Source organism: Hippocampus bargibanti, linkage group LG04, assembly GCF_051943395.1.
Source record: "Hippocampus bargibanti isolate YZ-2025 linkage group LG04, ASM5194339v1, whole genome shotgun sequence".
In the NCBI taxonomy this organism is placed as follows: domain Eukaryota; kingdom Metazoa; phylum Chordata; class Actinopteri; order Syngnathiformes; family Syngnathidae; genus Hippocampus; species Hippocampus bargibanti.
In genome coordinates this window covers 1274159-1292663 of record NC_142737.1, presented here as the reverse complement: position 1 = coordinate 1292663, position 18505 = coordinate 1274159, and the positions used below count along the sequence as shown (strand labels likewise).

At 42.1% G+C, this 18505-nt stretch overlaps 4 protein-coding genes across 6 annotated transcripts; all 4 read left to right on the top strand.

Annotated features, from left to right (window-relative positions):
• The first annotated feature begins 1116 nt into the window (after positions 1–1116).
• On the top strand, positions 1117–5873 carry LOC148898657 (uncharacterized). Its single transcript, XM_088993465.1, has 5 exons — positions 1117–2105; positions 3177–3266; positions 4050–4151; positions 5144–5327; positions 5602–5873. Exons 1-5 carry the CDS (start codon positions 1563–1565, stop codon positions 5844–5846), a joined length of 1164 nt encoding a protein of 387 aa, XP_088849591.1. The 5' UTR covers positions 1117–1562; the 3' UTR covers positions 5847–5873.
• Positions 5874–6245: 372 nt separating this feature from the next.
• LOC148898656 (uncharacterized) lies at positions 6246–9391 on the top strand. 3 transcript variants are annotated; one of them, XM_088993462.1, is made up of 3 exons: positions 6246–7494; positions 7894–8346; positions 8425–9391. In XM_088993462.1, the coding sequence occupies exons 1-3, from the start codon at positions 7395–7397 to the stop codon at positions 9078–9080; spliced, it is 1209 nt and encodes a 402-aa protein (XP_088849588.1). In that variant the 5' UTR covers positions 6246–7394; the 3' UTR covers positions 9081–9391. The 3 variants fall into 3 exon arrangements, with proteins under 3 accessions (XP_088849588.1, XP_088849587.1, XP_088849589.1); XM_088993461.1 differs by having other exon boundaries at positions 7894–9391; XM_088993463.1 differs by lacking the exon at positions 6246–7494 and adding an exon at positions 7511–7713 and having other exon boundaries at positions 7894–9391.
• Positions 9392–9814: 423 nt separating this feature from the next.
• LOC148898655 (uncharacterized) lies at positions 9815–13844 on the top strand. Its single transcript, XM_088993464.1, has 2 exons — positions 9815–10023; positions 12522–13844. Exons 1-2 carry the CDS (start codon positions 9927–9929, stop codon positions 13652–13654), a joined length of 1230 nt encoding a protein of 409 aa, XP_088849590.1. The 5' UTR covers positions 9815–9926; the 3' UTR covers positions 13655–13844.
• Positions 13845–14367: 523 nt separating this feature from the next.
• Positions 14368–17415, top strand: LOC148898654 (uncharacterized). The gene is made up of 2 exons (XM_088993467.1): positions 14368–15038; positions 15737–17415. The coding sequence occupies exons 1-2, from the start codon at positions 14777–14779 to the stop codon at positions 16354–16356; spliced, it is 882 nt and encodes a 293-aa protein (XP_088849593.1). The 5' UTR covers positions 14368–14776; the 3' UTR covers positions 16357–17415.
• The last annotated feature ends 1090 nt before the right edge of the window (positions 17416–18505 follow it).

The following is an 18505-nucleotide window of genomic DNA, read 5'->3' as shown; positions in this document are numbered from 1 at the left end:
TTCAACATTGATTCTTGTAGGATTGCAAGATGCCAGTTCAATAAACAACTTTGTTCGGGAACTTTTGTGGCTTTTCTCTCTACAATATCAATTACCAAGGGGGTGACAACATGCTAATTTTCTAGAATTGACATGTTGACTGAGGTGCTATTTTCAAGTCAAAGGGCTCCATCCAGCGCCAACCAAAAAAAGCTTTTTATACCAAAAATAAATAAAAATGCGGAATGATTGCCAAAATTTGTGGGGATTAAACAAAAAAAACTTTACTGAAAAAAAGTATACCTTCTTAAATCTTTTTTGCTTCGTGCTTTTCTTCATTTTGTTTTGTGTAATGTTCCGGTCAGGTGGGCCCAGTAGCCCAATCACGTTATGACGTCACTCGCAGACGCGATCCAATTGGTTCGCGAATTTGGACCCGGAAGTAGGGATAGTTGAGCTTTGTGTTCGTCTTCGCACTTGTTGAATTGTCTACCTTTCAAAAGTGCTCGGAGACGGCGCCGTGATGTCATCGCGTCTTCAGGTGTGCGTTTCAAATCATTTCAAATAATGGACGGAGTACTACAACGTGTATACGGGAATTGTAATCATTTATAAGGGCAGCTAATAGCCAAGGTTGACAGGTATGCTCAACGTGTGCGATCTGTGCCCCGGAAGCGACGTTGAGATGCCGTTGGCGTTCGCTCACTTGGCAAAGACGCTCCTGTACGAGCGTTTATTATTATCGTTTATTATTATTTTTTTGTTTAGTGGCCGCAAGTTTTATTGAGTTTAACTTTGCTAGCGAAGGCTGGCTTGACCGCAGTAAGCTTTTGCGACGTGTTAAAAAAAAACGAACAGACTTTAATTCTCTCATCGTCCGTGAAAGTCTCGTCAACTTCCGCCTTTTTCTTCTTCGCGTTCACGTCACTCGCGGTCGCCATCTTGCGGCCGCATTGAGGACTGCGCCAAATTTCAGCCGTGGAAAAAGAGCCGCCAGAGGTCAGTCATTTTTTATTTTTGTATTTTTTTTTTTTGCAACTGATAAGGCAGGGACAATACAACACTTTAGTATTGGAGCTTCTTTTTGCGTAAAAAACAAACAACCTCACAGAACTGGCCACTAAAAGGTCAAAACATCAAACCCACAACTTGTTAGAACACCCACCCAAGAAATGTTTAATCATTATCGCATTTTCAGTCTAAATTTGGTCTTCAAGTGGCTATGAAAACTTGAAAAGATGCTAAAAGGAAAAAAATACATTCCCCTCCACCACCGTTTTAGTGCAATTGTGCAAGAACACATTTACGTATATTATCTTCCGTGGTTCCGCAACGATGGCTATTGTTAGCATGTCGCATTTTTAGAATAATAATAATCCATTTCTACTATAAGCGACTTTCAAAATTAGTTAATGGTGATTTTCGCGCAACAATACGTTTTCGGGTAATTGTAATTCCCGCTCGTTTTTGTTTAGTGTGATCTAAAATTGAGGAATCCACGTCTGAGGAACCCAACAAAAATAAAGGGAGGGAGGGGGTTCACATTGACCGCTGAGTCCTCGGGCGCGCAATGGATTGTGGGGATGATGACGTATTCTGGTTGCTGTCCGAAATTTGCCACCCTCGGCCGTGCCAAGCAATTGCGCATCGGCGAAAAAGGAGTCGAAATGCCCCACTGCGCGGCTTTTGGTTGTAATTTTCAATCCAAGGGGAACAAAGGAAGCGAGGTAAGCCTCCACAGCTTCCCCAAAGAAAGACATTTGAGAGAACAGTGGCAGGATGCGGTTGGAAGAGTCCAGCTGCCCAAAGACCCGCGGGTGTGCTCTCGTCATTTCAGCTTGGACTCATTCGAGGCTTTTCATCGCCCGCGGCTGATGAGAAAGCTCGTCGGGGTTTCGGGCTACAAACGACGCTTGAAACCCAACGCCGTGCCTGCCATCTTTGCTCATAACGACCCGAAAAAACCCGGACTGGCGAAGGAAACCCCGACGAATAAACGCAAAAGACTGCGGGTGTGGGACACGCAACCTGTTAATTCCGCGGCGACGGGCGCTGCCCCCCCACCGGGCACCGTATTCGCAACGGGGGAATCGAACGACAAATGCCAGTCCGGCGGACGGAAGCCTGTAAGTTCAAACGTTCACCGTTTATGACAGATGCGTCCGCTTGAACGGAGACCAATTACAAAAACATCACGAATTGGAGTTAGATAGTCATGCCATAGCTCCCAAAAAATGTGTTTGTTTATTTATTAGCAAGCACTTTGCTGCTGTGAAATGTAAATTTCTCCACTGTGAGACTAATAAAGGCATATCCAATCCAATCCAATCCAATCCAATCGACGCGCAAGTCGACCCAGAATGACGTCGTGACGCCATCGACAAATGGCAAAGTAGATCCAAATAGTTTCTAGTACACCTGAATGTATTAATTGTAAATTGTTAGTATTTTTTAAACCCGTATCTTAGTTATGTTATATACATTAAGAGAAATAACAGAGCAAAAATCTTCTCGCAAATACCTATGTCAAAACAATGGGCGGTGCCATGTTGACCAGTCACGTGATCGCCCCGACTGGGCTAGTGTGGAAACGATAGCTTGGTTTCCACACTAGTTTGGTTTTAATTCTTCGCAAATTTCATGCGATCTGATAATGATAACAATAACAAGACGTTTTTATAAGTGATGTTCAAAAGAAGACATTTTTACTATCTATTTGCCATGTATTAGCTATCTGGCTATCTATTAGCTGGCTAGCTATCTAGCTGGCTATCGAGTTAGCTATCCATTGGCTATCAGCTAGCTAGCTAACTTTCTATTCATTTGAGTTATTCTGGGTTGAGTGAACGTTGGTGCGTGTGGCTGCCACTGCACACCCACAGAGAAAATTATCCTGCGACTGTAAAGTGACCTTGAGAGCTTTGAAAGGCGCTTGGAAATGAAATGTATTATTATTAGTAGTAGTAGTAATAGTATTTAATGCGTGTTTGTGTCTAATGAGTAGCTTAAAAAAACGTTTTGCCATTTGTGAAAAATGACACCACAAAAACTCAGAGTAATGACCAATCACGGTTTACCCATGGCTTTTCTGACTTTGGTCATGTGACAGGAAGTCATTTGAATTTCCATTGCAGACTTGTGATCATTTCTAAATCTTGTCGCACCTATTATTCTCTCTCTTTTCTTTCTTTTTTTAGCTCCTGCTTCCCCTAACCAAGAAGTCAGCTCACCTCCAGCAATCTATCTACAAAGCTCTTCAACGGAAGAAATTCATCTTACCACATCAGGTAGCTAAGTAGCTAAGCTAAATCAGAGAGAAAAAAAAGACTCAAATTTGTTGAGATGAGATGAATATACCTTTATTAGTCTCACATTGAAGAAATTCCTATTTCACAGCAGCAGAGTTATGAAAGGAAGAAAAAAAAGAATAAATAGAAAAACAAAATTTAGGAGCTGCTGTAAAGGGAGCCGCCATCTTGAAGTCAAAACAACAACAAAGAAAAACAATATAACAAATAATGGCAGCACACAAGACACGCGGCTCAATCGTAAACACTTTTCTGCACCATGTAATAATAATAATAATAATAATAATAATAATAATAATAATAATAATAATACATTTGATTTCTAAGCGCCTTTCAAAACTCTCAGGGTCACTTTACAGTCTCAGGATCAGTTTTCCTGCGAACGACGCACACGATGCTATCACCTTGCGTAATCGCAGTACCGATAATGACCTGTGAGAGGCAGCATTGAGCCACAGTTAGCTAGCCTAAAAGCTACACAAACTCCTTAACTCATTCGCTGTCATTCACGAAAATTATTTGGGATTTTGTAAAATATGACCGAGCGCCATTCCCGAATTTGTTTGGGTTTTGTTTTTTCATGCTCGGGTGCCGATAAAGCAATGGCCAATGTTCTTCCTTTTCCAAAAGTAACTGATTCTGCACTGGTTTGCGAAAGTGTTCACCCCCCCCCCACCCATTCCCACATAACAATTGAATTTTGCGAGCCACCTTACCTGTAAAAATGTAACCAAGCGACGCGTCTGCGGTTTTGTTTTGTAGCCTCGTTGCACGCCGCCCGAATCGAGCCAGCTCCAGCAACATCCTCCTCAGCAATTTCTCCTCGGGTCTCCTCGACAGCAGCTGTTCTTCATACCCCATCAGGTAAAACAAAGGCCGGTACCAGGATGTTAGCTTGTCTGGATTAAAATGTTGCCTTCTAAACCTTAACTCATTCGCTGCCATTCCCAAATTTGTTTGTTTTGTTTTTTTTTTTCTTGCGGGGGGTCCCGGTAAAGCGCTGGTTAGACCTCTGGCAATGTTTATACCCTTCCACGAGGGGGCAGCATTTGCCTTTTGTCCATGTTAGCACTTTGTTACTGCTTCAGCTGTTGTTAAAGCGCTAAATAAATCAATATGGGTGTATTGTACTGTATTTTGTACAGATGCCCTCATTTCATGCTCATATAACTCCAGACCCATATAACTTAGGAATTACCTCTTTGTTTTCCTCATGAAAGAAGAGAGCCTAAGGTTTATAACGCTGTATTGAATGGTCTGTAGTCCTAAAACTCAATATTAATCTATTTGCTGGCTATTAATTGGCTATATGGCTGGCTACCTAGCTGGCTATCTATTAGCTGGCTATCTGGCTGGTTACGTAGCTTGCTACCTAGCTGGTTATCTATTTGCTGTCTATTAGCTATCTATCTTGCTACCTGGCTCTCTAGCTAGCTATGTATTAGCTAGCTATCAAATATCTCGCGAGCTGTCTATTAGCTAGCGAGCTATCTATTTGAGTTATTCTGGGTTGAGTGAACGCTGGCGCGTGTGACTGCCGCTGCTCACCCACAGAAAAACTTATCCTGTGACTGTAAAGTGACCTTGAGAGTTTTGAAAGGCGCTTAGTAATGAAATGGATTATTATTAATATTCTGTGGGTCATGCAATTTGAACGAAAATGACAAAAACCCTGGCACTGGAGCGGACATTTTTGTTTTCCACATAGTCTGAGTTACCAAGTAGCATTTGTACAACCTGCAACTGTCTTAAAGAGTCGATTCGCTTTTCCTTGTAAATAAAAAACAAAAAAAACACCACTTCTGGTTGGCGCTGCAAGTCCCGCGCAGAAGCTAACGGCTTAGCTTTTTTTAAAGGTATCAACACCAGAGCAAAAAAACCCTCCTACGGAACGGAATCTCATTCCCGATGTTGCTCCGAGAACGGTCGAAAAGCTACAAAGTTACGCCAAGGCCGTCGCAGTCATCTCGGTTGGACCCCACATTGATCCTGAATCAGAAGGCGGACAATCACAAATCAATCACCCTCCCGTGGAAGCAGGTAATCAAAGCTTCACTTCTTACATGTATGCATTAAGAACTTTGCCTGAAAGCACATGGGAAACGCATGTCACTGTCAGGAGTTACAGTCAAACCTCGGTTTTCGACCATAATCCATTCCAGAACAGTGTTCGAAAATATTTCCCATTATAATCAGTGTAAAAAAATTAATCCGTTCCATCTGCGTTTTTTTTTTTAATCACAAGTGAAAAAATACAAACACGCTATACGAAAACCGAGATTGCACTGTACACCGTGTTCCTCGTGTCCCGCAGATGTCCAGCTGATCCGCATCGCAGACGAAGAGGTGGAGAAGCAGTCGTCCGACGTCAAACAAGAAGCGGATTCACAACTCCCCATTCAAGAAGAAAAGGTGGTTCCATGGCTTCCATGCGTGAAGGAGGAAATGGCGGAAGCGACACCCGCCTGCGTTAAAACGGAGGAGGGTGAGGTCGAAATCGGCAACTTGACCTTGGCTGCCGTGTTTCTGAAGAGCGAAAGCAACCAAGATGGATCATGAACAATAAAATGGAGAGTACAGCGACAACCAGTGACATAAGCTGTGCCTGCAAGGCAAGCACTTAACAATTTCAAAATAGAGACATTCTCTGAACTAGAGCATTTCGCAAACATGTAGACGCTTCTGTACAAAAAAAATGTTTGAGATTTTAGCAAACATGACAATTGACAGCTTTGATTTTGCTTTCACGGGCCAAATAAAATACTGTAGCGGGTCAGATGTGGCCCACCGGGCCTTGAGTTTGACACCAATGACGTTGAAAGATGAGACGTGAGCTTTGTTCATCTTCCAAAGCGCGACACGCTGGTCACGTTTGGGATAAATCGGCAGTCAAAAGTACAAAGTTGTCAACATGCGGACAGAGTCCGACAGACATTGAACGCCACACGCAATCTGTGCCCCGAAAGCGGCGTTGAGTTGCCGTTAGCGCTCGCTCACTTGACAAAGTCGTTCCTTGCACGAGGCCATGGCTTTCCGATATTATTTTAGAATATATATTTTTTAATTTAGCAGCCGCATGTTTTATTGTTTATTTTTGCGAGCGGAGGCTGGCTTGACCGCAGGAAGGTTTTGCGACGTGTTTAAACCTTCATCGTGGGACCTGCTGCGTGTCATAAGAATGGCGTCCGGTTGTCGTCGTTCGCGACAAACTTGCTCCTCGGGCGACGACGTCGTTCTCTCAAACTGGCACGTCTTATTTTTTTACGGCAACGGTTTATTTCGTTAGGATAAGGTTTTAAGGCCATACGCGCCAACGTTCACTCAACCCGGAAAAGCTAGCTAGCTAATAGATAGCTAATGTTTCCTGACTCAAATACTAGCTGGGTAGCTAGCTATATAGCTAATAGATAGCTAGATAGTAGGGGGAGGGGGATAGAGGGGTGGACAAATGTTATCACATGATGCTGTTATTATTATTCAATTATTATCAATTTTACTAGCTGGTATGGTAGCATTATTAATATGAAAAGCAAATTAGTGACAGCTGATCATCAGACCAGAGTAACCACTGGGGACGTAAAAGTTTAATTATTTATCCTAATCTGTGTTTCATAATTTTCTTTAAAATATATGCTAAAGTCAATTTGCATTTTCCCCCTTTATTAAAATACTGTAATTTACAATGAATAAGTGGGTGGGTTACTGGTAAAAAATCAAATGCCTTTACAGTGAAACCTTGTTATGTTATGAAATTCCATCGTCACAATTTAGCATTTGAGTGTAATGAACAAGTTCTTGCTCTTGAATTGTTAATCGAATTTGTTCATTCCACCGTGTAGGATTAATCGCATTTTGCCTTTTTGACTTTATTTTGTCTTCCTTTGTTCCATTTTGTGACGATTGCAAACGCGACAACCGCCGCAAGATGGCAACCGCCCGACGTGATTGTTGCTTTTACACTGCCGTAAAACGACCACCGACGTCGCAAGAAAGTGGAAGTCGAACAATAACAAGGCAACGGCGTCAACAAAAGATAAATGGCGACGTCCAAGTTCCTTTGAAGAAAACAGCTCAAAGACAAACTGCGAATATTAATGTCTTTCACCGATGGCTTCCCGGGACCAACTTTGTCAAGGGACGGAGAAGAACGCGAAACAGAAGGACGCCATTTTGTCTGCTTCGGTTGTGTTGCACGTCAACGGTGAAGGTGCGATAATGAACGTTTGCATGTTCAATGTTCATACGAGCAGGTCGGGTTGAAGGGCAGATAATGTATTTTTATTTATTGGCGTGTTGTTATTTAAAACAAAACAGAGGCTATAAACATTTCCTAGTGAGAATAGCGGGATTCTTTGTTGCAACGTTGATGTTGTTCCGGGGATCGTTTTCAGTGACGTACAGCTACTACCTTGTTGCCTAAAAGAAGGTTGGTAAATGATCATAGTTTGTTGCATACAGTAGTTGCACTCACTAGTTTCACCCAAGAAAGCATTAAACGGTAACAAATGAGGGGAAAATAATGAGAAAAGTGATTCATCAATTTATCTATCTATAAAATCGTCGCATATTTGAACTCTTCGTCAACCGTGCCGCTTGTGTCTTTCAGACGTCCAGCAGGTGACGGCTCGTCATGAACAACTCCCCCCACAGACGGGAAAGGTGAGCCCCTATTTGGAGCATGCACATTCCCCCTTTGTCAAAATGGAGGAAGATGAACATGAGCCCTCGCACGTCAAAGACGAAGAGGAGGAGGTTGATGTGAGCCAGCTGCCACTGACTGTATTCGTTGTGAAGATCGAAGACGACGTTGACGACGACGCGCAACTTCATCATCACAGTCCAGGTGGAGAGCAGTGTGGAGGAGCGCCACCTGGTACGCTCTCAGCTCCTCTGTCGCACAATGCATCCGCCAAAGAGTGTTTGGAGACTGACGCGGACCACGCAGGGGATGGCAAACACTCAAATATTTCTGAAAAAGAGACAACCGTGATCAAGGCAAGTCGTCAAATACGCAGGAGACATCACTCGCGACAGGAGAATTTTCCCTGCTCCGTTTGTGGTAAAATATTTCTCTATGAGAGTATTTTGAGTGCACACATGCAGAAACACACGAGTGATGGACCGCTCTGTTGCTCAGTTTGCGGACGAGAGTTCATCAAAAAGTCTGAAATGAATCAACACCTGAGGACAACGCACAGAGGAGAAAAGCCCTACAGGTGCTCAGTTTGCTCTAAAACGTTCACACAACAGATAAACATGGTCGAACACTTGAGAACTCACACGGGAGAGAAACCTTTCACCTGCCCCGTTTGCGATAAAAGCTTTTCCATTAAGACGTACTTGAACAAGCACATGAGAACGCACACGGGAGAAAAACCTTTCCGCTGCTCCGTGTGCGAGAAAAGCTTTAGCAATAAGTCGGATCTGAACAGACACACACGATCCCACGCCGGCGTGAAACCTTTCAGTTGCTCAATTTGCGGCGACACATTCGCTGTCAGGGCCTCTCTGCTCGCGCACACGTTGGCGCACACAGGGCAAAAACATTTCACTTGCTCCGTTTGTGACAAACGTTTTTCTATCAAGACCTACTTGAACAAACACATGAGGACACACACGGGAGGAAAACCCTTCAGCTGCTCCGATTGTGATAAGAGCTTTGCTAATAAGTCCGACTTGAACCGCCACGCAAGGACTCATACAGGGGAGAAACCCTTCACCTGCTCAACTTGTGATAAAAGCTTTTGTTATAAGTACAGTTTGACCACACATATGTTGACTCACAACAGATGATGAAAATGGATGACCAGTTTTGAAAACAAATTGACAGGTTCATCATCTAAATGGGGATTGACCAGTATTATGATGTTTGTGTTCTTTATTTAGTTAAAAATGTGATTGTTTATTTTCCATTTAGAATTTTGTGGTGGGTGAATTCAAATACTACTTTGAAAGGTAGAGGAAGTCATTGTTATGTCTATGTAAGCAAATTAGTGACAGCTGATCATCAGACCAGAGTAACCACAAGGAAAGTGAAAGTTTGTGGCTGCTCACCGTGCACATATAAATCAAGCCATATAAATAAAAATATTTAATATAGTGTATTTTGTACATAAGTAATTTGTTTTTCACATAATTTTACATGATTTTTTTGGTAGTTAACGTAAGCAACAAAAAAAAAAAAACTGAGGAGCCATTTGGGAGCCAAAAGACCGGATTCTTTAAGTGAGCCGAGCCAAAAGAACCGGCTCTCTGGAAAGAGCCGGAATTCCCATGACTCATTCACTGATGGTAAAGAATCATGCACTTAAATAGGATAATCCTTGTGGGCTATTTTCACTTCTTATTCAAAGGTATATTACCTATTAAGTTGGCTTTGGTAAAAAACGGTCGTTATTCAATCCGTTCCATTGAATCGAAGAGATGAGAAAGCGTTCGTTTTGTTTCTCAGTCACCTTCTTTATCATGCCGCGAGGGGGCAGTCGTGTGACGTGTTGTCCAACAAATCACCAACGAAGAAGAAAAGAGAGAAAAGAGGTTGACGGTGGAAGTCGACGAAAACCGAAAGAACGACGAGACTTTTTGTGCCGAACAAAGCATCGAAGTGCTTCGGATCTTTGGTTAGTTTGCAAACACGCGATGGCGTCTCACGATGGGCAACTTTGTCGAGCTACGAAGGAGAACGAGCAAGAGCAGAAGGACATTTTCTCGCCTGCGGCCGTGCTTTTCCCCCAAGGTCAGTGTCCCACACACGATGTGGAATTTACGCTCCACCAGCGATACTCCCACGACTGAAAAAACACGCACAAGGTCAAATATTTGATGATCTGCCCACAAACTATTCGTCGTGGTCCAAATGAGTCGTCTGGCGTAGTACCCGGATTGAACTGTAAATGGCAGCATTGGGCCAACTGAGACCCGGAGGAACAATGTCCACCCACTGTCATTCTGACCGCAGGTTTTGTGGAATTTGTTCCTATTTTTTAAAATATGGACAGAATGCTCTCCACGATTTTTAAAAATGTATTCTGTAATAGCAGTTTATTATCCATCCATCCATCCATTTTACGAGCCACTTAGCCTATTCGGCTAACTCTTTGCTCGCAATTTTGATACTTAATCATTCACTGCCGGATGATGTGCAACAATGTGTCCACTACCGGAGTGGACACATTGTTGCACATCATCCGGGCCAGGGTTTTTTTTTTTTGTCGAATTCCAGTGCCCACACAATATTGAGTTTTAGGACGACATAAACATTCAATGCAGCGTAACAAACCTTAGACTGTTTTCTTTCATCGGAAAAAATAGTTAAGTTCCTAAGTTATATGGGTCTGGAGTTATATGAGCTTGAAGTGGGGGCGGCTGTCCAAAATACAACGCAATACCTGTACATCCATATTTGTTGATATAGCGCTTTAACAGCTGAAGTTGGAACAAAGCACTAACATGGACAAAAGAAGAAATGCTACCCCCTTGTGGAAGGAAAAAAAAACATTGCCAAAGGCCATGGTCGGCGCTTCATTGGCACCCAAACAAGAAAAACACAAAACCCGAACAAATACAGTTATGGCGCTCTACGTTATATTTTCAATTCCCTAATAATAATAATAATTTTGTGAATGGAAGTAAATGAGTGAATATATGTCATCACTTTGCTGCTGTGAAAAGTAAATTTCTCCTCTGCGAGACTAATAAAGGCTCATACAATACAATCCAATATTAATACATTTACTGAATTGGTCTTGAGCGGACATGAGAGCAATTTTCAGTGTAACATTAAACGTTTATATTAGCTAGCTAGCTAACATTCCACCTATTTGAGTTATTCAACTATCTAGCTAACTATCTATGAGTTATCTATTAGCTATTTAGCTAGCTAACTTTCTACCTATTTGAGTTATTCAACTGTCTATTAGTTATCTATTAGTTATCTATTAGCTAGCTAGCTAACTTTCTACCTATTTGAGTTATTCAACTATCTAGCTATCTATGAGTTATCTCGCTAGCTAGCTATTAGTTATCGATTAGCTAGCTAGCTAACTTTCTAGGCGTGTTTGTATTGATCAATCACGATAAAAAAACATTGATTATCACGGTAAATGTTTCAGTTTTTCTAACCGTTTTCTGGAACGGATTATGAAACACTAAGGTTTGCCTGCATATGATTAGGGTCTTCTCCGTATCACATTTTGAACGCAGAATTGTATACAGTGATACCTCGGTTTCCGAACCCCTTGGCTTACGAACTTTTCGGTTTCCGAACGTTACATTTATGAACATTTTACCTTGGCATACGAACTATTTTTCGGGTTACACACGGAACTGCCACAATGAGTGATGTGTCGTTCACAAACAAGCCCGTTCTCCTAACAAGAAAATGGCAACTGACTTGTTTTTGTCCTCTATTCCCCGCCCCCAGTCTTCGGTTAAAGCCACGTGATTGGTCAAGAACGCAGAAGTGAGGGGAGGTGGTTTAAACATTAAAGAGACAGGCAGACAACAGAGAAAGAGAGAGTGAGAAAATGGAGAGAATACAGTGAAATTTGGACTCGTTTCAACTTTGATAGTTGAAAGGCAGAGTGTAAGGTTAAAATTCCCATCAATCAAGCTCTACAAATAACCCGCACAAGCCATCTGTACACTTGATGCAAAAAGCTATCAAGCCAGCTAAAGAGAACATAATTGATGAGGAACAAGGTAGAATTATGGCAGAGAAAGCAGCTCCAAGGGAACATTTCTCAAGATGGTGAAAGAAGAAGGCTACGTTCCTCATAAAGTGTTTAATGCTGATGAAAGTGCCACTCCATTCCATCAAGCCATCAACGACCATCACAAAAGTCAATAAAACGACTTTATTATACTGTACAGTTTATTTCTTTAATTATAATACCATAGCACATTTATTATGCAAAAAAATAAAGTATATTTTGTTTGGTTTTAAGGCTTAGAAAATTAGAAAGTAGAAAATTATGTTTTATCAGAATCAGAATCATCTTTATTGCCAAGTATGTAGGACACACAAGGAATTTGTTTCCGGTACAACACGCTGCAGTAGTATGGGGACCTGGGAACGGATTATTCTCATTTTAATGGTTTCCTATGGGAAATTATTTTTGGGATACACACTTTTCGCCTTAAGCACTCTGTCTGGGAACCAATTAAGTTCGTAAGCCAAGGTGTCACTGTATTAACATTTTTGGGGGCCATTTTTTTTCTTCTTGTGTGTCCAAGATGGGAGAGAGGAACTTTCTGCGCAGCACCCCAACGTTGTCAGGAAAGCGGCCGATCCGCAACTGCGCCGCGTAAAGGAGGAAGAAGAGGAGATGGACGTCAGCAAGTTGCCGCTCAACGTCGTCGTCGTCAAGAGCGAGGACGACCAGGACGACGCCTTCGACGTGCACGACGGAGAAATCTTGCCCGACGACGACGGCGGTGATGATAGCGGTGACGCCCTACAGGATACGACTGACGCGGTGGCGGACACGCACGAGAACCAATTCATCTGCTCGGTTTGCGGCGAAAGCTTCACCGAGGCGGACAGGTTTCGCCACATGCAAACGCACGCCAAAGAAAAACTTTACATCTGCTCCGTTTGCGGCCTGACCTTTTCCGAAAAGGTCACCCTGATCGTGCACAAAATCACGCACACGGCAGAAAATCCCTTCACCTGCACCGTTTGCGGCAAAGTCTATTTGATTAAAGACTACTTGAACAAGCACATGAAGGCGCACACCGGGGAGAAACCTCACCGTTGCTCGGCGTGCGGGGAAAAGTTTGCCCATAAGGCCACCCTGATCGCCCACACGGCCACGCACACCGGAGAGAAACCCTTCACGTGCTCCGTTTGCGATAAAAACTTCTCCTACAAGTCCGACTTGACCAAGCACATGAGGACGCACACCGGGGAGAAACCCTTTGGCTGCTCCGTCTGCGGCGAGAAATTTACCCGCAAGGTGTCGTTGATTGCGCACACGGCGGCGCACACGGGGGAGAAACCTTTCACCTGCACCATTTGCGGCGAAAGCCTCTCGTACAGACACAGCTTGAACACGCACATGCGGACGCACACCGGAGAGAAACCTTTCTCTTGCTCGGTGTGCGGCGAAAGCTTCGCCCGTAAAGAAAATCTGGTGGCGCACATGAGGAGACACACGGGAGAAAAGCCGTATACGTGTTCGCTGTGCGGGAAAAATTTTTCTCACAAGTCGGCCATGAGTCGACACCAGAGGGCCCACACGGATGAAAAAGCTTTGACGTGCACGCTTTGCGACGACAGGTTTCTCAAGAGGGCCGGTTTGACTGCGCACATGCGCAAGCACAACACCGAAGGATCGTCGTCGATTGAGGCGATGGATTGTAAATAGCGGCACTCGGGGGGGAAACTTGCAGTTATCCCGAGCTAACGTTAGAATGTTAGCTTTGTGTTTTGTGTATCGGATTGCCATTTGTGTACTAGTACCATTTTCGCTGCTGTGTTTGGTTCCATGAAGTATCCGGTTTCAAATGTTTTGTTTAGAAGTCATCATTTTTCAAATAAAGTGCAATCTGTGCAGATTTGAACAATATTTTTTATTTGTCTACAATCCAACATTTTAAATTGACCTGAAAAAAACTCACATTTTCCATTAAGTTGAATAACTAAAAAAAAATAAGTGGTCTATTTCAAAATATGATTTTTTATTACATAACACTTCTCATTCCTGTTCTTTTATTGTTATTGGATGACTTTTTTTGTTCTTTCTACAGCACTTTTGTGGGGGGTTGTTTTAAAGTGCTCTAGAACACCAAATGGATGTGAATTGAGGATATTCTGGGTTTACTGTGTGAATATAAGCAACAACAACAATCCAGGGAACGAAATTGAGGACTAACTGATCCATTTGGTGACGTTTAATATCCCTCCAGATAAACAAGACTTAATTATGAGAACAATATAAAGCCAGTGACTCCATTTAACGGCCCTTAAAACGGTAAAATGTTTTTGTAAACTCAAACTTGAGGTTTTATAAAAAGGTAAATAACATTTCGCATCCTTTACTTTGTGCTTTGCGAAGATGGCTGCCACCTTATGTCCAACCGCGGGACGATCGACATGAAATTGCGAATGAGTTGGTGAGAAAGCGACTAATTTTGGCCGCCGAAGACATCTTCGGCCTTTTTGAAAGCGCAATTGCATCGTACAAGGAGCAACTTTGTCGCGTCAGGGAGGACAAAGAGCGACAACGACAACCGTGCGACGTTTGGCCCAAAACTCGCGTCCAAGGTTTGGACGTAAACCAGTCAACGCACTTGATGACTTGATTCGGTGGAATTGTACAAAAGATGAATCCACGTTCCATCAAATTAAACCAGTGTTTTGCTCTATATCTTTCAAATAATTTTTTTTTGTGCCGTTTTTGTAACATTTTTCATTTTCCGTCATTTTGAACTCTGTTTCGCTCGTTCTTTTGTTTACTTTACCGCCACAAGATGGCGGCCTCGCAGCCATGAAAGACCACCGAAGAAGAAAAAAAAAGCGGAAGTATTTTTATTTTCGAAGCGGCACCATTAAAAGTGCGACTGGGTTCAAATTAAACTGTGAGAAGCATCAAATATCGTACGTGTTGGTGAACAAATATCAGATTACGTCCACCGACGACATCGAGATAATATTTGAAGGATCTATGACGTCTCACGAGGGACTCTTTTGCCAAACGAAAGCGGAGGATCGAGGACAACGACCAGACGCGACAATGGGGCACGTCCAAGGTGTGTTTCCATTTCAGATGATTAACGGTGGTGAAAATATCGACCAAGACTTTATTTCATATTTCATCCCCTTAAATGCCTGCCCACACGCGATGAAAAGCAACAGATGGGGCCATAGCACAATTATTGCACAGGTGTCTGAAATATTTGGAGGTGTGCTCATGAAAAAAAGGAGAAAAAAGATTAGATGGGTAGGTATATAGGTAGATAGAAAGATAGCCCCCTAGATGGATAGACAGACAGATAGATTGATAGATAGATAGATAGATAGATAGATAGATAGATAGATAGATAGATAGATAGATAGATAGATAGATAGATAGATAGATAGATAGATGGACAGATAGATAGCTAGATAGACAAATTGATAGGCAGATAGCTAGCTAGCTACCCAGATAGCTAGTTAGCTAGTGATCTAGATAGCTAGCTACCGAGATATAGATAGATCGATAGATACTTACCTAGCTAGATAGGTAAATAGATGGGTAGATAGAAATATAAAAACAGTCATTTCAGTTCTTTGACCCCACTATTTACACTATTGACCTTCACTATTTACAATCTTTAATGATGATGCAAATGGATTCTAATTTTAAAAAGCACAGATAAGGTCGATGTATTTATTTAGATATGATTCATAAAAACAACTCAAACAAGAGTAACAAAGGGTTTTGATATCTATCGCCTGTTCCTCGCAGTCGCACTTCTGGAGGACAACGAGGATGCACACGGCCCCGACGTCAAGCAGGAAGAGGAGGAGGTGGACATCAGCAAGTTGCCACTGACCATCGTCGTCGTCAAGGTCGAAGAGGACCACGACCAGTCACCCGAGCCACCCGAGTGGTCGCAGTCCAGTGGAGAACCATCAACAGAACAGGTCTCGGCAGAACCGTTAACGAGCGACGCCGACGGCGAAAGCGACGACAGAGTCTTGGCAAGCGCCGAACGGCAGAAAACGGATGTCGGCCCAAAACGCTATACCTGCTCGGTGTGCGCTGAAAGTTTTACCCGAAAACAAAACATGAACGTACACATGAGGATACACACGGGGGAGAAACCTTTTAGTTGCTCGGTTTGCGGTGAGAAATTTGCTCGCAAAGTCTCGTTGATTGGCCACACGGCAACGCATACGGGGGAGAAACCTTTCATCTGCTCAGAGTGCGGCGCAAGCTTCACGTACAATTATACGTTAACTCGACACATGCAGACGCACACGGGAGGGAAACTCTTCACTTGCTCCGTTTGCGGCGTGAGTTATCCGTACCGGCACAGTTTGAAGCTGCACATGAGATCGCACACTGGAGAAAAACCCCGTTAGCTGCTCAGACGATGGCGAATGATTTACCAATTTGAGAAATACACGTACGGACACACGCAGGAGGAAAAACCCTTCTGTTGCTCAGTTTGTGGTGAAAGATGAAAGAATGTTATATCGGGGCTTGCACATGAGAATTCACGTAGGAGGAAACACCTTTCCGTTGTTCCGTTTGACGGTCTTGTCTGCACACACAGTGGCACACACAGAAGAAAAACCCTTTGGTTGTACCATTTGTGATAAGATGTTGTCTCAAAGGGCACACTTGGTTGCGCACACGTGAACGCACCCCCGGAGAAAAACCTTTTACTTGCTCACTTTGCGATCAAAGCTATGATAAGAAGTCCAGCTTGACGGCACACGTGTGCAAACATGATGCAGAATAAGTTTTTTTATTCCACATCGGTAGTCGTAACCAGTTTACAATTTGACTCATTCACTGCCATCCACAAATTTATTCGGGAATTGAAAATATGCCAGAGCGCCATTCCGGAATTTGTTCAGGTTTAGTTTTTTTAATGCTTGGGTGCCTATAAAGTGCTGACCATGGCTTCTGGCAATGTTTTTCATGTCGACAAGGGAGCGATATTTCCCTTTTTTCTCTTATTAGTGCTTTGTTACAGTTTCAGCTGTTGTTAAAGCGCTAATTTGTATTTTATTGTATTGTGTACATGTGCCCCCATTTCAAGCTTATATAACTCCAGACCCGTATAACTTAGGAATGAATTTTCTGATGAAAGAAAATAGAATATAAAGAAAAGGTTTCTAACGCTACATAGAATTTTTATGTAGTCCTAAAACTCAATATTCTGTGGGTCCTAGAATTCGAGTGACAATGACAAAAACCCTGGCACAGGAGTAGACACATTTTTTTGCACGTCTGGCAGTGAATGAGTTAACAACAAAAGAAAATGTGTGATGAAGATGAACGGAGGCCAACAAGTGCCAAAGTTCATCATCTGCGACTTGCACTGGCTCAAAAATTAAGATATACCAGTTTTTATGATGATTATGGTGTATTTTTTATTTGTTTTACTCTACATACTTTATGTTACTTCTGGGTTGAGTGAACGCCGGCGCGTGTGGCTGCCGCTGCTCACCTGCAGAAAAAATATCCTGTAACTATAAAGTGTCCTTGAGAATTTTGAAAGGCCCTTATGAATGAAATGTATTATTAATATTATTATTAAATTATTGCTATTATTCTTATTATTATTGCTATTATTATTATTAATGTTGTTGTATGTATCATTCTCTGAGAAGGATTTTACTATTTGATTGTTTTATTATTATTATTATTATTATTATTATTATTATTATTATTACTATTATTAATTATTATGTCAGCCTTTCAAAACTCTCAAGGACACCTTGCAGCAACAGCAACAATAATAATAATAATCATAACAATAATTAGTTTTTTTGTTGTTTTTTACTTCAAGATGGCGCCGCGAGTGTGGCTGCCTTTCCAGCAGCTCCTGTATTTAGTTTTTCTACTTCTTTCTTTGCTTTCCTCTTCCTTTCATAACTTTGCTGCTGTGAAGTGTAAATGTCTCCACTGCGAGACGAATAAAGGTACATCCAATCCACTCCAATATTAATAATAATAATATCAATAATTATAATAACAGCTTCAGCTGTTGTTAAAGCGCGATATAAATCAATTTGTATTGTATTGTATTGTACTGCTACTGCTACTACTCCTACTACGACTAATAATAACAATAATAATAATCATCATGAACTTACTTTTGGGTATGCTTCTCTCTCTTTCTTTCCAATAAAGAAATACCGATCTCTCCGAAAGTCTCTTTTCTTCTTTTTCAACGCTCTTGGAAAGGAGATTTAAAGGAGGAAAAAAATCTGCATTTTGTCTGAATATTTCTTGATTTATTTAGCTAGCTAGCTATTTGCTATCTAGCTGGCTGGCTATCTAGCTATCGATGAACTATATGGCTATCTAGCTGGTTATCTATTCGCTATTTAGCTATCTATTGGCTAGCTAGCTAGCTTTCAGTTACTTCCATGTTGAGTGAACGCTGGCGCATGTGGCTGCCGCTTCTCACCCACAGAAAAAAAATGTATCCTGTGACTGTAAAGTGACCATGAGACTTTTGAAAGGCGCTTAGAAATGAAATTTATTATTATTATT